At 45.6% G+C, this 17,761-nt stretch overlaps 1 protein-coding gene across 2 annotated transcripts in view; it reads left to right on the top strand.

Annotated features, from left to right (window-relative positions):
• Window positions 1-17,761, top strand: part of LOC138266930 (kinesin-like protein KIF1C) — a 272,097-nt gene that overhangs the window by 213,960 nt on the left and 40,376 nt on the right. For both annotated transcript variants that reach the window (XM_069215707.1, XM_069215708.1), the window contains exons 16-17: window positions 10,572-10,651; window positions 15,407-15,501. In XM_069215707.1, coding sequence (XP_069071808.1) covers window positions 10,572-10,651; window positions 15,407-15,501 — 175 coding nt within the window. The remainder of the gene's footprint in view (window positions 1-10,571; window positions 10,652-15,406; window positions 15,502-17,761) is intronic.

Below are 17,761 nucleotides of genomic sequence, written 5' to 3' on the forward strand. Positions count from 1 at the left end.
GCATTGGAAGCACCCTTTCGAGATTTAGCAGACTTAATGAGATAGAGGGATTCCAGAAATAAACCTGCCGGGTATTTCCAAAAATGGTGACATATGGAACTCGCAAAGCAATTTGCAATTTAGTGGACTCCAGGGGCAGTTTGAGCTGGCAGACTCCCAATATTATAAATATCTACGTGTCCACTATGTGTTAGCTAAATATTCCCCCCCGGCACAGGATATAGAGGAGTAATTGTCTATGGAATTTCCGGTTTTAGCCTGCCCACTACATATACTCTTCCTGAGCTATAAAGCTTTATCATCACATTACCAGAAGTCCTTGACTAGACTTGAGGATAGATGGGGACAGGATATGGGGTTACAGAAGATGCTGACTGAGATGATGACTGTTAATACTCCAGGGAGGTTGCAGTTTGTGCTGATTTCTGGTTGATCCAGCCTAAAATACTACCACTCCGGAGCCAGATTGTCTAAGATTGGCAGGGCGAATAATGATAAATGTCTGTGAGGTTGCAGTCAACGGGGAACATTAGTACACACATTATGGTATCGCCCAATATTACACAGTTTGTGATTAGGATTTCACCGCCAGATGGCTAGAGTCACTGAAATAGAATGGGACTTGAGCAAGCAAGGTAGTGTGCCTGAAAATGTAGGTGACCAAACATTGCCCAGATAAACACTTTGATGGTGACCAGGACAGATACAGCATTTTTGGGGAGCAGTAAGATAGCCACACTGGCTCAGAGGGCCCCGAATATGGATTGGTGTATGCAGGTAGAGGATAATATCTACAAGGGATGAGGATGCTCCCAGAAATTCATAAAGATTTGGGGCCATGGAAGGATCTGTGTGATTCTTAGTGAAACTACTGAGAGTCAGATAAGGTGGTAAGGACAGGAACAATAGCTTCAAGGGGTGGCTGGGCTGGGGAGGCCCCAGCAAAGAGCTTTAAGTGCCAACTTAAGCGCTAATGAGCATAAGACTACCCCAATAAAGGATGAGGACTATGTGCCTGATTTAGAGTTTGGCAGAGTATGTACCATCCCCGTGGTCGAGTACTTTACTCCTGCCATGGCACGGGGTACTCCACCCACAAAATTCAGGGACGGCTATTCCTGTAAATGCATTGGAATCACATAATTTTTGCTGCTTTCAGATGCAGCACTGGGTGTAAGAATTGAAGAGTATTACATCAGAGTGATGGAAAATTACCTACATTGTGATTTTGGTGCTCTGTCCTTTCTCACCCTACTTCACAACACCCACTAAGCTATCTCTTTGAGAAACATGCACCAACCTCGCTTTATTGAAAATAATCTTGTTGAAACTGGTATGTGGTGGTTTGTGATTTATGAGGTCTACACTGGAGAATGGTATCCTTACATAGAGGAGCCAAGTTTCAATGTGACTTCATTCCACTTAAATACATTTTTGAACCAGGCCTCCAGCACAGGTATTTCCCAGCCTGTTATTAACCCCTTCGCTGCCAGGCCTTTTCCCCCTCCTGTGCCAGGCCTTTTTTTGCCTATTCGGGGCAGTTCGCGCTTAGGCCCTCATAACTTTTTGTCCACATAAGCTAACCAAGCCAAATTTGCGTCCTTTTTTTCCAACATCCTAGGGATTCTAAAGGTACCCAGACTTTGTGGGTTCCCCTGAAGGAGGCCAAGAAATTGGCCAAAATACAGTGAAATTTTCGTTTTTTTCAAAAAAATTGGAAAAAGTGGCTGCAGAAGGAGGCTTGTGGTTTTTCCCCTGAAAATGGCATCAACAAAGGGTTTGTGGTGCTAAACTCAGCAGCTTCCCAGCTTTCAGGAACAGGCAGACTTGAATCAGAAAACCCAATTTTTCAACACAATTGTGGCATTTTACTGGGGCATACCCCATTTGTGCAATTTTTTGTGCTTTCAGCCTCCTTCCAGTCAGTGACAGGAATGGTCATGAAACCAATGCTGGATCCCAGAAACCTAAACATTTCTGAAAAGTAGACAAAATTCTGAATTCAGCAAGGGGTCATTTGTGTAGATCCTACAAGGGTTTCCTACAGAAAATAACAGCTGAAAAAGAAAAATATTGAAATTGAGGTGAAAAAAACATAAATTTTTCTCTACGTTTTACTCTGTAACTTTTCCCTGCAATGTCAGATTATCGAAAGCAATATACCGTTACGTCTGCTGGACTCCTCTGGTTGCGGGGATATATAGGGTTTGTAGGTTCATCAAGAACCCGAGGAACCCAGAGCCAATAAATGAGCTGCACCCTGCAGTGCGTTTTCATTCTATACCGGGTATACAGCAATTCATTTGCTGAAATATAAGGAGTAAAAAATTGCTATCAAGAAAACCTTTGCATTTCCAAAAAGGGCACAAGATAAGGTGTTGAGGAGCAGTGGTTATTTGCACATCTCTGAATTCCGGGGTGACCATAGTAGCACGTGAATTACAGGGAATTTCTCAAATAGATGTCTTTTTTACACACACTCCTATATTTGGAAGGAAAAAATGTAGAGAAAGACAAGGGGCAATAGTACTTGTTTTGCTAATCTATGTTCCCCCAAGTCTCCCGATAAAAATGGTACCTCACTTGTGTGGGTAGGCCTAGCGCCCGCGACAGGATATGCCCCAAAACACAACGTGGACACATCACAGAAAACAGAGCTGTTTTTAGCAAAGTGACTACCTGTAGATTTTGGCCTCTAGCTCAGCCGCCACCTAGGGAAACCTACCAAACCTGTGCATTTCTGAAAACTAGAGACCTAGGGGAATCCAAGGAGGGGTGACTTGTGTAGCTCGGACCAGGTTCTGTTACCCAGAATCCTTTGCAAACCTCAAAATTTAGCTAAAAAAACACATGTTCCACACATTTCTGTGGCAGAAAGTTCTGGAATCTGAGAGGAGCCACAAATTTCCTTCCACCCAGCGTTCCCCCACGTCTCCCGATAAAAATGATACCTCACTTGCGTGGGTAGGCCTAGCGCCCGCGACAGGATATGCCCCAAAACACAACGTGGACATATCACAGAAAACAGAGCTGTTTTTAGCAAAGTGACTACCTGTAGATTTTGGCCTCTAGCTCAGCCGCCACCTAGGGAAACCTACCAAACCTGTACATTTCTGAAAACTAGAGACCTAGGGGAATCCAAGGTGGGGTGACTGGCGGGGCTCGGACCTGGTTCTGTTACCCAGAATCCTTTGCAAACCTAAAAAATTGGCTAAAAAAACACATGTTCCTCACATTTCTGTGGCAGAAAGTTCTGGAATCTGAGAGGAGCCACAAATTTCCTTCCACCAAGCGTTCCCCCACGTCTCCCGATAAAAATGATACCTCACTTGCGTGGGTAGGCCTAGCGCCCGCGACAGGATATGCCCCAAAACACAACGTGGACATATCACAGAAAACAGAGCTGTTTTTAGCAAAGTGACTACCTGTAGATTTTGGCCTCTAGCTCAGCCGCCACCTAGGGAAACCTACCAAACCTGTACATTTCTGAAAACTAGAGACCTAGGGGAATCCAAGGTGGGGTGACTGGCGGGGCTCGGACCTGGTTCTGTTACCCAGAATCCTTTGCAAACCTAAAAAATTGGCTAAAAAAACACATGTTCCTCACATTTCTGTGGCAGAAAGTTCTGGAATCTGAGAGGAGCCACAAATTTCCTTCCACCCAGCGTTCCCCCACGTCTCCCGATAAAAATGATACCTCACTTGCGTGGGTAGGCCTAGCGCCCGCGACAGGATATGCCCCAAAACACAACGTGGACATATCACAGAAAACAGAGCTGTTTTTAGCAAAGTGACTACCTGTAGATTTTGGCCTCTAGCTCAGCCGCCACCTAGGGAAACCTACCAAACCTGTAAATTTCTGAAAACTAGAGACCTAGGGGAATCCAAGGAGGGGTGACTGGCGGGGCTCGGACCTGGTTCTGTTACCCAGAATCCTTTGCAAACCTCAAAAATTGGCTAAAAAAACACATGTTCCTCACATTTCTGTGGCAGAAAGTTCTGGAATCTGAGAGGAGCCACAAATTTCCTTCCACCCAGCGTTCCCCCACGTCTCCCGATAAAAATGATACCTCACTTGCGTGGGTAGGCCTAGCGCCCGCGACAGGATATGCCCCAAAACACAACGTGGACATATCACAGAAAACAGAGCTGTTTTTAGCAAAGTGACTACCTGTAGATTTTGGCCTCTAGCTCAGCCGCCACCTAGGGAAACCTACCAAACCTGTACATTTCTGAAAACTAGAGACCTAGGGGAATCCAAGGAGGGGTGACTGGCGGGGCTCGGACCTGGTTCTGTTACCCAGAATCCTTTGCAAACCTCAAAAATTGGCTAAAAAAACACATGTTCCTCACATTTCTGTGGCAGAAAGTTCTGGAATCTGAGAGGAGCCACAAATTTCCTTCCACCCAGCGTTCCCCCACGTCTCCCGATAAAAATGATACCTCACTTGCGTGGGTAGGCCTAGCGCCCGCGACAGGATATGCCCCAAAACACAACGTGGACATATCACAGAAAACAGAGCTGTTTTTAGCAAAGTGACTACCTGTAGATTTTGGCCTCTAGCTCAGCCGCCACCTAGGGAAACCTACCAAACCTGTACATTTCTGAAAACTAGAGACCTAGGGGAATCCAAGGTGGGGTGACTGGCGGGGCTCGGACCTGGTTCTGTTACCCAGAATCCTTTGCAAACCTAAAAAATTGGCTAAAAAAACACATGTTCCTCACATTTCTGTGGCAGAAAGTTCTGGAATCTGAGAGGAGCCACAAATTTCCTTCCACCCAGCGTTCCCCCACGTCTCCCGATAAAAATGATACCTCACTTGCGTGGGTAGGCCTAGCGCCCGCGACAGGATATGCCCCAAAACACAACGTGGACATATCACAGAAAACAGAGCTGTTTTTAGCAAAGTGACTACCTGTAGATTTTGGCCTCTAGCTCAGCCGCCACCTAGGGAAACCTACCAAACCTGTACATTTCTGAAAACTAGAGACCTAGGGGAATCCAAGGAGGGGTGACTGGCGGGGCTCGGACCTGGTTCTGTTACCCAGAATCCTTTGCAAACCTCAAAAATTGGCTAAAAAAACACATGTTCCTCACATTTCTGTGGCAGAAAGTTCTGGAATCTGAGAGGAGCCACAAATTTCCTTCCACCCAGCGTTCCCCCACGTCTCCCGATAAAAATGATACCTCACTTGCGTGGGTAGGCCTAGCGCCCGCGACAGGAAACGCCCCAAAGCGCAACGTGGACACAACCAAAATTTTTGAAGAAAACAGTGCCTACCTGTGGATTTTGGCCTGTAGCTCAGCCGGCACCTAGGGAAACCTACCAAACCTGTGCATTTCTGAAAACTAGAGACCTAGGGGAATCCAAGGAGGGGTGACTTGCGGGGCTCGGACCAGGTTTTGTTACCCAGAATCCTTTGCAAACCTCAAAATTTGGCCAAAAAAACACTTTTTCCTCTCATTTCTGTGGCAGAAAGTTCTGGAATCTGAGAGGAGCCACAAATTTCCTTCCACCCACCATTCCCCCAAGTCTCCCGATAAAAATGATACCTCACTTGTGTGGGTGGGCCAGGTGCCTGCAACAGAATAAGGCCCAAAACCTGAAGAGATAGAAGGGAGAGGTATTTTTGCAATATATCATTTTGATGTGTGCACATACGTCCGTGATGTGCCAAACACTAAAATAGTGAAAAGAAACACACTTAGGTTATGTGAAGAAGACCCCTCACCCACCAACCAAGTTGGTGGCATGCTTCATCATCGGGGTCCCACCCGAGGCACCTAGCGTGTCACAGGTGTGCTGCGACGCCTGATTACAGCGGAGCAGGTTTTGTCATTTTTTACAACACATACTGGTTGGATTTGGCACGAGGGTGAGTGATGGTTCAGTGGATCAAATTTTATTAACAAGAGATTTCACAAAAATGAAATGCACTGCTAATAACTGAAAGGCAAAAAAGTGAACCAATGACTCACAGCTCGTGAGCTGTAAAGCCGCGACAAGGCACCAACCGCTTTACAGTCCATTCACACACCTTTCATACATGACACGCACAAGACCATTCACACCGCCAGCCACGGGCCCAGCACATTACAACACTCACATCGACAGACCGCGCCACTCAAGGGCCCATCACTTACATACGCCCACATGCCTGATACAAGAATCACACCAGCTGATGGGAGAGTGGACTGCCGTTTGGCTGGCACCGCCAGCCAAGCGCCACCCCACGCACACCGCCAGCCAAGCGCCACCCCACGCACACCGCCAGCCAAGCGCCACCCCACGCACACCGCAATCACTTTTTTTAATTTATAAACAACAAATAAACTACTAATTATAAAATAGGCACTAAACTACAAACACAAAACCTCAAACTAAATACACGACAGATGCCAACCGTGAAACATATGAAAATATAAAACAGACAGCTTACGCTCACGGTATTTCCCAAAAGTTTTTCCTTGTGTGGTAACTTCTAAAACAGCTGGGCACACACAGCCCAGGCTTTGAAGGGCATTCGGGGCAGTACATCCGGCTCTCCCTCCGGATTGATCTCCGGGCACATACTCTACATTTCTTTGTGGGCATGTCTTTTTTGGGAGTGGGAGGAATGTGATCTGGAAAGTGCCGATCTTTCAATCTAGCCACATCCTCCACCACTTCTACTCTAGGAACTCTTGCCGGTTCCACCACAATAAGGCTTTCTATCACCGACTCCTGAAATTTAACAAAAGTCATCCTTGACTCAGGTGAACAATCCTTGTATACAATAAAGGCATTAAAAGTTGCCAAATGAAATAAATGTAGGGCCAACTTTTTATACCACACATACGACTTACGAAGAGCAGTGTAAGGTTCCAACCTCTGATCTACTCTATCAACACCACCCATGTGCCTATTGTAGTCCAAAATGCACGCAGGTTTGCGCACTTCCGCAACCTGACCCCAAACAGCCACAGGGGAAGTACTCTCATCGTGGATGGTCGATAGCATGTACACATCCCTCCTGTCTGAAAATTTCATAGCTAACAGCTCATTATTCCGCAAGGCACTGCACTGTCCCCTCTCAAGTTTTTTACAGACAAGCTCCCTTGGATAGCCTTTGCGGTTAGAACGGATTGTGCCACAAGCAACAGTGTCCACCCTAAACAACTCCTTGAACAACTGCACTCCAGTGTAGAAATTATCTACGTACAAATGGTGACCTTTGTTAAACAGCCGTCTAGCAAGTTCCCACACAATTTTTCCGCTAACTCCAAAAGTGGCCGGACAACCAGGAGGGTCAATACTGGAATCCCTACCAGTGTAGACCCGGAAATTATAAACATATCCTGTACTGCTTTCTGACAGCAGATACAATTTAATCCCATACCGTGCCCTCTTACTAGGGATGTACTGCTTAAAAACTAAACGCCCCTTGAAAAGGACCAAAGACTCGTCCACACTTATCTCTTTGCCTGGAACATAGACCTCTGAAAACCGATCCACAAAATGATCAAGGACAGGCCTAATCTTAAAAAGGCGGTCACAATCAGGGTGATCTCGTGGCAAGGCTAAAGCATTGTCTACAAAATGCAGCATACGAAGAAGAAGCAAATACCGATTACGTGTCATAGTTGCAGGAAATATAGCAGTTGCCATCAAGGGACTAGTAGACCAATAAGAAGCCAGTGACGGCTTCCTGATCAACCCCATCAAAAAAGTCAAACCTAAAAACCTTTTCATCTCTTCCAGATATGTGGGAACCCAATGAGTAGCTCTAGACTGAGGCTTAAGTCTGGCAGCGTTGTCCCGCAAATATTGCTCTGCATACACATTTGTCTGCTCCACAATCTCTTCCAAAAATACATCGTCCATAAACAAGTGAAAGAATTGGACAGGCAGAAAGTTTTCCGTATTAACTCTACACCCTGGGAGACCAGTAAATGCAGGTAACTGTGGCTGCTCCATGTTTGGGGCAATCCAGGTGTCAGGTCTTCCAATGGGAAACCCTGCAGCCCCAGGCTGCTGCACTCTTGGCACATCAATGTCCTCCTCTAACACAGGCCCTTCATCTGCACTGAGAGTAGCTTCCTCATCAGAAGAATGCTCTTGGACAGAAAACTCACTTCCAGAATCTCCTGCTTCCTCCTCTGCCTCAGATGCAGAGTCAGTGTCGTAATCATGGTCTGAAGACGACTCAAAGAGCATGCGAACAACCTGCTGAGCGGTCACTTTGCGGCTAGCCATGATCCTAACAACAAATGGATTGCCAACAACAACTAGCACTAAAATAAGTAATGAACAAAGTGTAGCTTTATCACAAAGAGTTATGTACTACAAAAAACTATACCACACAGTTGCCTGAAATAGCTACTCACCAAGCAACTACTCTGCAATCACCAATGATATCCCACTAAAAAGAAAAAAGAAAAAAGCAATTTAGACATATGACAACACAAACACCACTGTGCTCAAATCTAAGGACAATGTCAAACACACAATACTGCATTTAGTACACCACCTACAAACATGTCAACAATACTCCTTTGGAGTAAATTGCGTTCACTTACCTAAAACATGCAACTATGCAAACCACTGGACAACTACTGCCAAAACCTCAAAGATCCACAGCAAAGGAAGCAAAAGCGTTGAACTAGAAGAAAAAGAAGAAATAAATTGTTATAATCACAAATACAAATACTTTGCCAGTTGACAAACACCCCACCACCAAGAACTTAGAAGTTGTCCCTGGTACCTAAGTGGATCCTGCCCCCCTCGGGGTAGATGGGCGTAAAAGAATTGGCCAATCGGACCCCAAGGGGGGCAGAAATGGGCAACACCTCTGTGCCCCCTTTCAGGGGGCGACCCTTCCCCAAGGGGTCGCCCCCAAAAACACACACAAAAAACGATATCCCTGGTGTCTAGTGGTTTTCGCCCCCCCCTGGGGGCAGATCCGCTGAAAAAACGGCCGATCTGCCCCCAGGGGGGGGCGAAATACAAATAAAAATTGCCCCGGGGGGGGGCGACCCTTGCCCAAGGGGTCGCCCCCAAAAACAAACATAAAAAAATATATCCCTGGTGTCTAGTGGTTTTCGCCCCCCCCTGGGGGCAGATCCGCCGAAAAATCGGCGAATCTGCCCCCAGGGGGGGGCGAAATACAAATAAAAATTGCCCCCGGGGGGGGGGCGACCCTTGCCCAAGGGGTCGCCCCCAAAAACACACACAAAAAACGATATCCCTGGTGTCTAGTGGTTTTCGCCCCCCCCTGGGGGCAGATCCGCCGAAAAAACGGCCGATCTGCCCCCAGGGGGGGGCGAAATACAAATAAAAATTGCCCCGGGGGGGGCGACCCTTGCCCAAGGGGTCGCCCCCAAAAACAAACATAAAACAATACATCCCTGGTGTCTAGTGGTTTTCGCCCCCCCCCTGGGAGCAGATCCGCCGAAAAAACGGCCGATCTGCCCCCAGGGGGGGGGCGAAATCCAAATAAAAATTGCCCCCGGGGGGGGCGACCCTTGCCCAAGGGGTCGCCCCCAAATTTAGTAAAACAGAAAATCCCTGGTGGCTAGTGGAGATTCCTGCTCCACGATCGCGGGCCCTGCCCGCGATCGTGGAGCAGGAATCTTGAGAAAACAGACACAGGGGGAAAGGAAAAACCCTTTCCTTTCCCCCCATGTCTGTTTTCTCAAACCCCCCGCCCCCCAAAAACGGAGAGGACTCACCTGTGAGCTCCTGCTCCGAAGACGCGCTGGAAGCAAATGGCTTCCAGCGCGCCGGCAACACTCGATGACGTCAGCGCGCTGAGCGCGCGCTGACGTCATCGGATTGCCGTGGGGGGGGGCGGGGGTGGAAGGGGAAGGTCTTCCCCTTCCATCCCCGCCTGGGGGGGGAAGGGGGGTGCACGGGGGGCGCGCTAGCGCGCCCCCAAGTTCCCCTGTGCCATGGACGAGATGATCTCGTCCAAGGCACAGGGGAACTGTAGCCTTGGACGAGATCATCTCGTCCAAGGCACAGAACAGGTTAAGGACGGGGAATGATGCCTACACATGAAGAATATTTTTCTGAGGGGTTGCTGCATCATTTTATGGACGGTTAGCCTTCACAGAGGTCTCCTTACGCAAATAAAAATGTACACGCTAGTTATTGCTGTCCTTGCATCGCCCTAAATAAATGATGCTATACATTCCATGTCTTATGTCAGAGCAGAGCTTGGTTTTCTTTAATCGCCTGCTGTGATTGAGCCCTGGGTCATGAAGTATCCTAGCTTTTGACTTCTGTTTGTCACTCTGGTCGGTCTTTTCAAAGAGAGGCTTATATTGAATGGATATGAATGACTTAAAAAATGAGTCTGACGATCTGTCACCTTGGGGTTCAATATGTTCAGTCACTGTGGTGCGCGATAATCAAGCCTTTATGCAGCAGAGGCTCCGTATCCACCAACAACAGAACATTACCATTGCATGGCATTGTCTGCAGGCTTCCTGCTGATTGTAGTGGTTTGACCTACAGTGCCTATTGAATTATTTGTGTAGCACTCACTGTCTTATTACCAACTTGGTTTCTCATTCATATTCTCTTAGACTCCTCACTTGGTAAACTTGAATGAAGACCCACTGATGTCTGAATGCTTACTGTATCACATAAAGGATGGGGTCACCAGGTAAGCATGCACCAACGTGCCTATTTAGGCCCTTGCTTGCATTGTGCTTTGTTTGAATGCAGTCTTGAGCTGAAACGGTGCAGAATTCTGCCCATGCTAATCATTTCTAAGTTATAGACTTCCAGAGGATTACGTTGTCCAGAATGTTTCATTTTTCATGGTGTAGATTAAGGAATGCACATGGCTCAACTCTGTTCTGTTTGTCCACATCTGAGCATTTTTGCAGCAGTTATCAAAACAAATTGCGTTTACAGTCAACCTGATTTTAACAATACTGATAGAAGAAATGGACAGTTTTGCTCTATAGCTCGGTAGCATGCTAGGATGTTTGAATTCTGAAATTCTCCCCACTTTCCTTTGGCAGTGGAAACTGGGCAGTTGTTACTAGCCTTCATTTCGCTTGGAGATGAATAATCATACTGTAGAGAGGAGATAAGATAATTCAGTGAGATAAGAGACCCAATGACAGATCAAAGAGAGATGAATATTTTTGGACCCACCAAAAAATAAACCCAGAGATAAACCTATTTGGGGAATAGTCCCCCTCTTCTGTTACTAGGCTGTTTCAGGACCCAGGTGAACTCCTGAACTAATGTCCTCTTTTTCTGTGCCTTTCCATGTGGATCTGGAGCTTAGCGCATAACTTTCTTGCCATTTTTACTGACTTCAAAAAAACAAGTTTCTAGATAGGATGCAGGTGTGTCTGCCGATATGATTACAGGGTTTAAGCCGAGTCACAAATGTAGGAACAGATGTCGTTATGGATCTGCATGATATCCTGTGGTTTCTTGGCTCCATGTGTGACTGGAAGGCATCATATGTCCTAAGGCCATCAAGGAGCACAAATCTAAGCTCTGCTGCTGGGTACAAGAAGTGCAATGGTCCTGAATCTCTTCCTGCATTCGATACCAGCCCCCATTTTTGAGTAAGTCTAAGACAAAGTCAAAAGACTGGTTTCGACATAAGCATAAGAAGGCCAATCAGGCATCAGAGGCACATAAATAGGTGGCTAGGGTACAGCTGGTGGAGGCAGCATAGACGTAGATGCCACCCAGGTCCATAGGTGGAGCAGGCACGGTGGGAAGACAAGCTATCAGAGGCTATGGAGGCACCGGCGAAGGAGGTATTCGAGAGCTACATGTCTAGGTAATTGAGCTGAGGAGGGGTGACAGCTGACAACAGAGTACGTCTTGAAGTATTCGTAGTCAAGCATATGCGGAACCTTCTTTTTTTTCGGACCTATTCAGCTGATAGATGGACTGATCTGCTAGATGACAAACTCCTCAAAATCGAGTGCCTAATCAAAATTGATGCAGTCTTTGTGAAAGATGTACCTTTTTTCAGTGTTGAGTCAGTTGTCGATGGGGAGAAGGAAGTAACTGACCCAGCATTCTGACATAAGGTTCTTCAATCTCAACTTGGTGCCTATTGTTTTCTTCCTCTGCTTTCTTTGGATTTCTCCTGTCGGGTCCTTGGAACCAGTGGGAGGAGCAGGGGTAGAATGGACACTCTCGTTGTCCCTTAAATCTTCTGGATGCCTATTCATGCTTCCAGACCATGATTCCTGATCTTCTACCTGTGCTTTAAAATCCTCTTGGCATGTTCTTACAAAATTTGCGGACACCAGGGCATAGAGAATCAGGTAGGCTCACTAAAGACTGCACGAGGGTCTGTTTGGGCTTTATTTCTTCTACATGTGAGAGACACTTCACAAAAAAGAATAGCATTTTATGAGTAAATATTTTTCTTGTCCGAAAACAGGAAAAAGTGTACCATTTGTCACATAAGAGAAGCAAAGGGATTTTTTTTTTTAATATATATAATTTAGAAATAAAACTTTAAAAATATCATACTCTGTGCCATAAGCACAACCCAGAAAAAACTCTCTCAGTTGCCACATACAGGGCATGATGGGAATGGCTGTAGGTTACCCGGTAAAGTAACAGCAAAGTTGTTTTACTGCCTTTCAGATTTTAGCCTGTTAGGCTATATTGTCCCCATTTTCTCTCAACTTTCATTTCTAGTCCTTTTGTAGGCTGCACTAAAACTTTTCCATTGCAAAAAATGACATTTCTCAAAATAAAAGTGAGTATGCTTTTTTATATGTTTACTTTTGGGGGGGCGGAGGGTAAGTGCTTTAGGGACATGCACCGGTGTGAAGTAATTTAGTGCTTTTGACTACAATGAAGATACCCTGAAGGAGAACTAGCGTTGCAGGCAAATAACCGTTCCTTCTGCCTCTCACATTCCAGTAAACCCCTTCTGTCTTTCTAGTACTGTGCGATATTTGGTCTATGATAGGATCATCTAACAAGAAATGGAAACAGGGGAATTTTATATAAATATTTAGCAAATGTTTTTTTTCTGATGTTTACCTATAAATGCAGATTCCTTACCTCTTGAATATCCCGGGCACCAGACTGGATCCATGCTTTAAATAGCTGCTTCAAGCCCAAAGAGAACTCTGTCTTCCTGGCAAAACCAGAGACAAAGACACATTGACATCACTGGAATCATAAAGCCCCATCTCAGTGCCCTAACATAAATCCCATGTGTACTGTCTCCTTCAGCGTGGATCTGTAGCTCACCCTCTCGCTCTGAGAAAATTACTTCACAAAACCTTTCACGCAGATTTGATGCAATGCTATAGATATCTGCCATAAAGCATTCAGATTTCTAATCCTTTAGGGATAGTGACTGTTAGATGTCAGTTACACGCCCTCATGACATTAGTTTGTGGTGTCTGGTGTCAGACAAGACACAAGGTCTTGTGATTCGTGCCTCAGCCTGCATCCGAAGGTGATTATTAAAAGGGTGGCTGAACCGCTATAGTGAGGGCTCAGAATGATCATCAGACTCGTCACTGTTCCTGCCCAGTGTGTAAGTCCTTGTTCTCTTCGTCTATAAGGGAGAAACAGCATTGGTCTTCTGTCAAGGATAAGTCCCCAAGTTGCTGTCTCCTCCTGCAGAGTTGTCTTCTGAGCCAGACCTTGTGGCGATTTCCTTTTTTGGGGCCCTGTGGTGCCTCCAAGATCTTCTCCTGGGTGGCAACTCTCGGGTTCCTCTTTGGCACTACCTCAGTACCCCATGCCACATCAGACCTAGAATTCCTTGGTGTAAGGTCAGGTTCTGCCTTGTTTCTGGGCAAGATGTTTAGGCGTTCAGTCTTCCACTCGGGAGTGCCTTTGGGTCTCCATGAAGACCCTTTAGGACTCTGTATGGGTTCACGTGACAGATCCTTCTGCAACACCTATTGGCCCTGCACCACATAATTTCATTCTTTCACAGCCGACGATGCCCCAAGACCTCGGGTGCAGACTATCGTGCATTAGATACTGGCTCCACTGTGCCCTTCTGGTTGATCTGTCCATACTAAGAACCCAGGAGCTTGTACACAGGTCCAGGAGGGAAGCCCAGCACCTGAAAGAGGAGCAACAATTGAGGAAAGAGCAACCGATGGGAGCACAGGAGCAGTATTGAAAAATGATTTAAAATATCTTTGGGACAGATTCTGATCCCGTAGATATTCCTGAGATCACGACAGGGAAATAGTGAGGCTGCGCACTTACTACCTTCCCTTGCCGCAGATATGGCTGACTAATTAGCAATGATGAGTGCAAATAATTTGGACACAGTACTGGATACCTCAGGGTCTCCACCCTTGCAAGCTTGTTTGCACTCTGTGATTGCAAGGCAACGGAGGTTTTGCAACTGTTGTTAACTGCAGAGGAGAGCATATCTAACCTGCCAGTAGTGGTGTTACAGCCAACAATACAAGCGTGTTGTCTTTCAGTCAGGCTCTCCAGGACCTGTTGACGCCAGCTTGGAAGAAACAAAATAAATTGGTGGCTAGGAGGTGCTGCCTGGCCCAGTAGATCCTCTATTCCTCTCCGTCCATCCATCCTGAGGGAGCTTGGTGTTGTAGGCTTCAGGCTGTCCAAAGCAAGCGTATGGTGCATTCCCACCAGCCCCACTGGATAGAAAGTCTAAGATCATCAAAGGCACTGGCAAGAACATGCTGCCTGATTCCATTGCTATTGCTGCGGCCTAATGATAATTCAAGGTTGTGACTGTAGAAAGGATCCAGTGCTGGAGAAGTAGAAGTTATTACCTGAAACTACAGCAGAATTGGTGTTTTCAAAGGCAGATATGCAATAATCACTTTCCCCTATTCATGGGGTTCATCCTAAGCCTTCACTTTTTTCACCGTGGTATAAAACTCTTTACTATAGAAGCGAATCTGGGGAGTTACATTTTGACTCAAATTTGGCCAACTAATGAGCTCTACGTGCTACTCTAAGGACTAAGGGCCTGATATAGTGTCTAGCGTGTACTCTGTCACAGACATGACAGGTGTCTCATCCGCCTTATAACAAAACCATTAAGATATATACTGCACTTGTAAAAAAGTGGCGAGATATTTGTCTTGTTCGTGACCTGTCCGTGGGACAAGTTGTCACCATGCTAAAGTGAATGTTAACTGATATACTGTTTAATATAACTTCTGAGAATGCACAGATTAACTATGGGAATAATGCAAGCAAGAAAATCCACTGAAGTTGCCAGTACTGGAGAACAGTAATATAGGTCAGTATCTTTTCATTAGAACACTCTACGAATCTTGAGTATTTTTAACGGCAGCAGCTGGTACATTCATGATTTACTGATGCATTAAGTGTTAGAATCTTAAATTTTGATGCAAGGAGTGGAACTGCCTACTTGGATGATTTTCCCAGTAATATGTTTGTTTCGCAGAGTTGGCCAGGTGGACGTGGATATTAAGCTGAGTGGCCAGTTTATCAAGGAGCAGCACTGCTTATTCCGCTCTTGCACTAATGCTAATGGAGAAGGTAAATCTGATGTTCTGTGTCATATTTTCCGTGTCCTGTGTTTAATACTCTAAAGCTCAGCTAAGCAGACTCCTCTTGCAAAGCTGCACCTCCCCAGTGTTCAGATATTAACCCTGAGCTATGTGCAGTCTGTAAACGGAAATGAATTGTGCTTATCCCAGTCTCAAGCAATAGAAAACTGTTGAACATTGTCACGTCTCTACAGCAGTATAGGTTGTGTACAAGATACTAGCGGTGAGCCTATTCCACATTTCCAGCACACTCCCCCTGGGGAAGCTTTAAATTTGTTATTGATCACTTATCCTTTGCAGTTTGCTTTTAATTCTTACTCAGATATTCTGGTTCTAAAATTGACTTTTACAGGGAGTGATAACCTCAGTTTAATTGATTTTATACTACTTTCAAATCTTGTGCAGGGTTTTTTTGTTAACTGTGCAGTTCTCGACAATGTGTTCAGTGATAGTAATCTTGGAAGGGCCTCTTCAGGTGAAGCTGTAAAGCTTGTGCAGCCCAGGGCTAGTGCTTCTCCCATGATGACCAAGGAGTCTAAGGGAGTCCTGTTACGACGGGAACTTGTCAGTAAGACTAATTTGCTTATTTATTTGGCGACAAGGAACCAGAACGTACTCCTTCATTGCCTGGATGTTAAACTGGAGTCTGAGCTTCTGACTTTTCAAGGTTCAGGGGCAAGCTGAACAGATGGATTGACTCGCACTGTTTCAAGGAGGCTCATAATGACCCGTTTATAGCATTAAAAGCAGTACTTAAAAGTATTGACGATGTGCGACTAAGCAGGCATACGTATAAAATGGAGCTCTAATGTTGGAAAAAAGGCCATTAGATCGGAAACCTTCACATCTCTTGACATCTAGTTTACGTACAGATAACCATGCGTTTTTGGAAGGCTGTTAATTTTTTTAAGAGACTCACCAGAGTTTGGTATTGACACTCCGATTCCCCTTGGGAAACAGGTAACCATTTTTCAAATTAATATTATATCCCCTTTGCTAACTCAGATCTTTCTGATGTTAAATGAGAGCACACGAACAGGGCTCCTGGAAATTTGGTTACCGAATTATCTGAAACAGTTGCAGCCCTAAACAGGTGTCCTGATAGTAAGGCACAAGGTCCAGACGGGCTGCCAGTAGATCTGTTTAAGAGTTATATTGATATCTGGGCCCCTCTACTGACCAGTGCATCAAAGGCTGTCTTCAGACAAGGCCCTCCGGGACCCTCGTCCCATGCCGCAGTTGTACCCATTTTTAATAAGGGTGATAAATCTGATCCTAAGTGTTTTCAGCCCGCATCCCTGATTAATAGTAGAGCTAAAATTATGGACGGGGGGATCGTCCTAGTCTGCCATGAAACCTGGGGCTCAGGATCATCGTGTTTTTTCAGATGTACAGTATGGGTTCCCCTCGGGCCTTGGTACCATTGAACAGTGTCTAAATCTGTGCCTATGTATTAGTAAGTATACAACAGCTAAGACTGGAAATCTGTATCTTGCATTTATGAGCTTGAGTTCCGCATTCGATCATGTTAAGAGATCGAAGCTGTGGCATATCATGCTCAGTATGGGGGAGGGTGAACATATTGTTTGGTTCCTTATGCAACTGCATACTGATGTCACCACGAGCGTAAGATACGGGCCGAATGGTGAAATGACTGTGGCATTCAAACTTGCCAGTGGAGTTTGTCAGGGTTGCGTACTTGCCCCTTTCTGTTTTCACTTTACATTAACAGCCTTGAGAAATAGCTCACGGGTTTGGATGTAGACTCTTCATGAGTGGGCCTTACCCTCCCGATCCCGGTGTTACTCTATGCCGACGATGCGGAGCTCACGGCCAGAACCCTAGTAGGGCTCCAACTTCACTAAGTTTGTGGCAGATTTAGATCTTTCAGTTAACCACAACCAAACCCATATTATGACCTGTGGTGCTACTAGGTGGAGAAATAAGGCATTTTCTTGAATAATACTAAGATTAGATCAGTTTTATTTGATGTTGCCTGTAATTGTAAAGTACAGGGACAGATTAGGAGCTCTAACTTGCAAGGAATATTGAGGCATGTTTTAGCTTTGCCTCCAAGTTGAAGATCAAACCACTGAATGAGTTGATGGCAGTATTAAAAGCTAAAATTCTCCACGTTGCAGCTTATGGTGCTGGTCTCTGGGGTGATGTGGAGATACCATGACCTAAACTTATTGGAAAACAGATTTTTGAGGCGGTTACTTGCTGTACTTAAAGGTACCTCAGCCTAT

This window comes from Pleurodeles waltl, chromosome 12, assembly GCF_031143425.1.
Source record: "Pleurodeles waltl isolate 20211129_DDA chromosome 12, aPleWal1.hap1.20221129, whole genome shotgun sequence".
Taxonomy (NCBI): Eukaryota; Metazoa; Chordata; class Amphibia; order Caudata; family Salamandridae; genus Pleurodeles; species Pleurodeles waltl.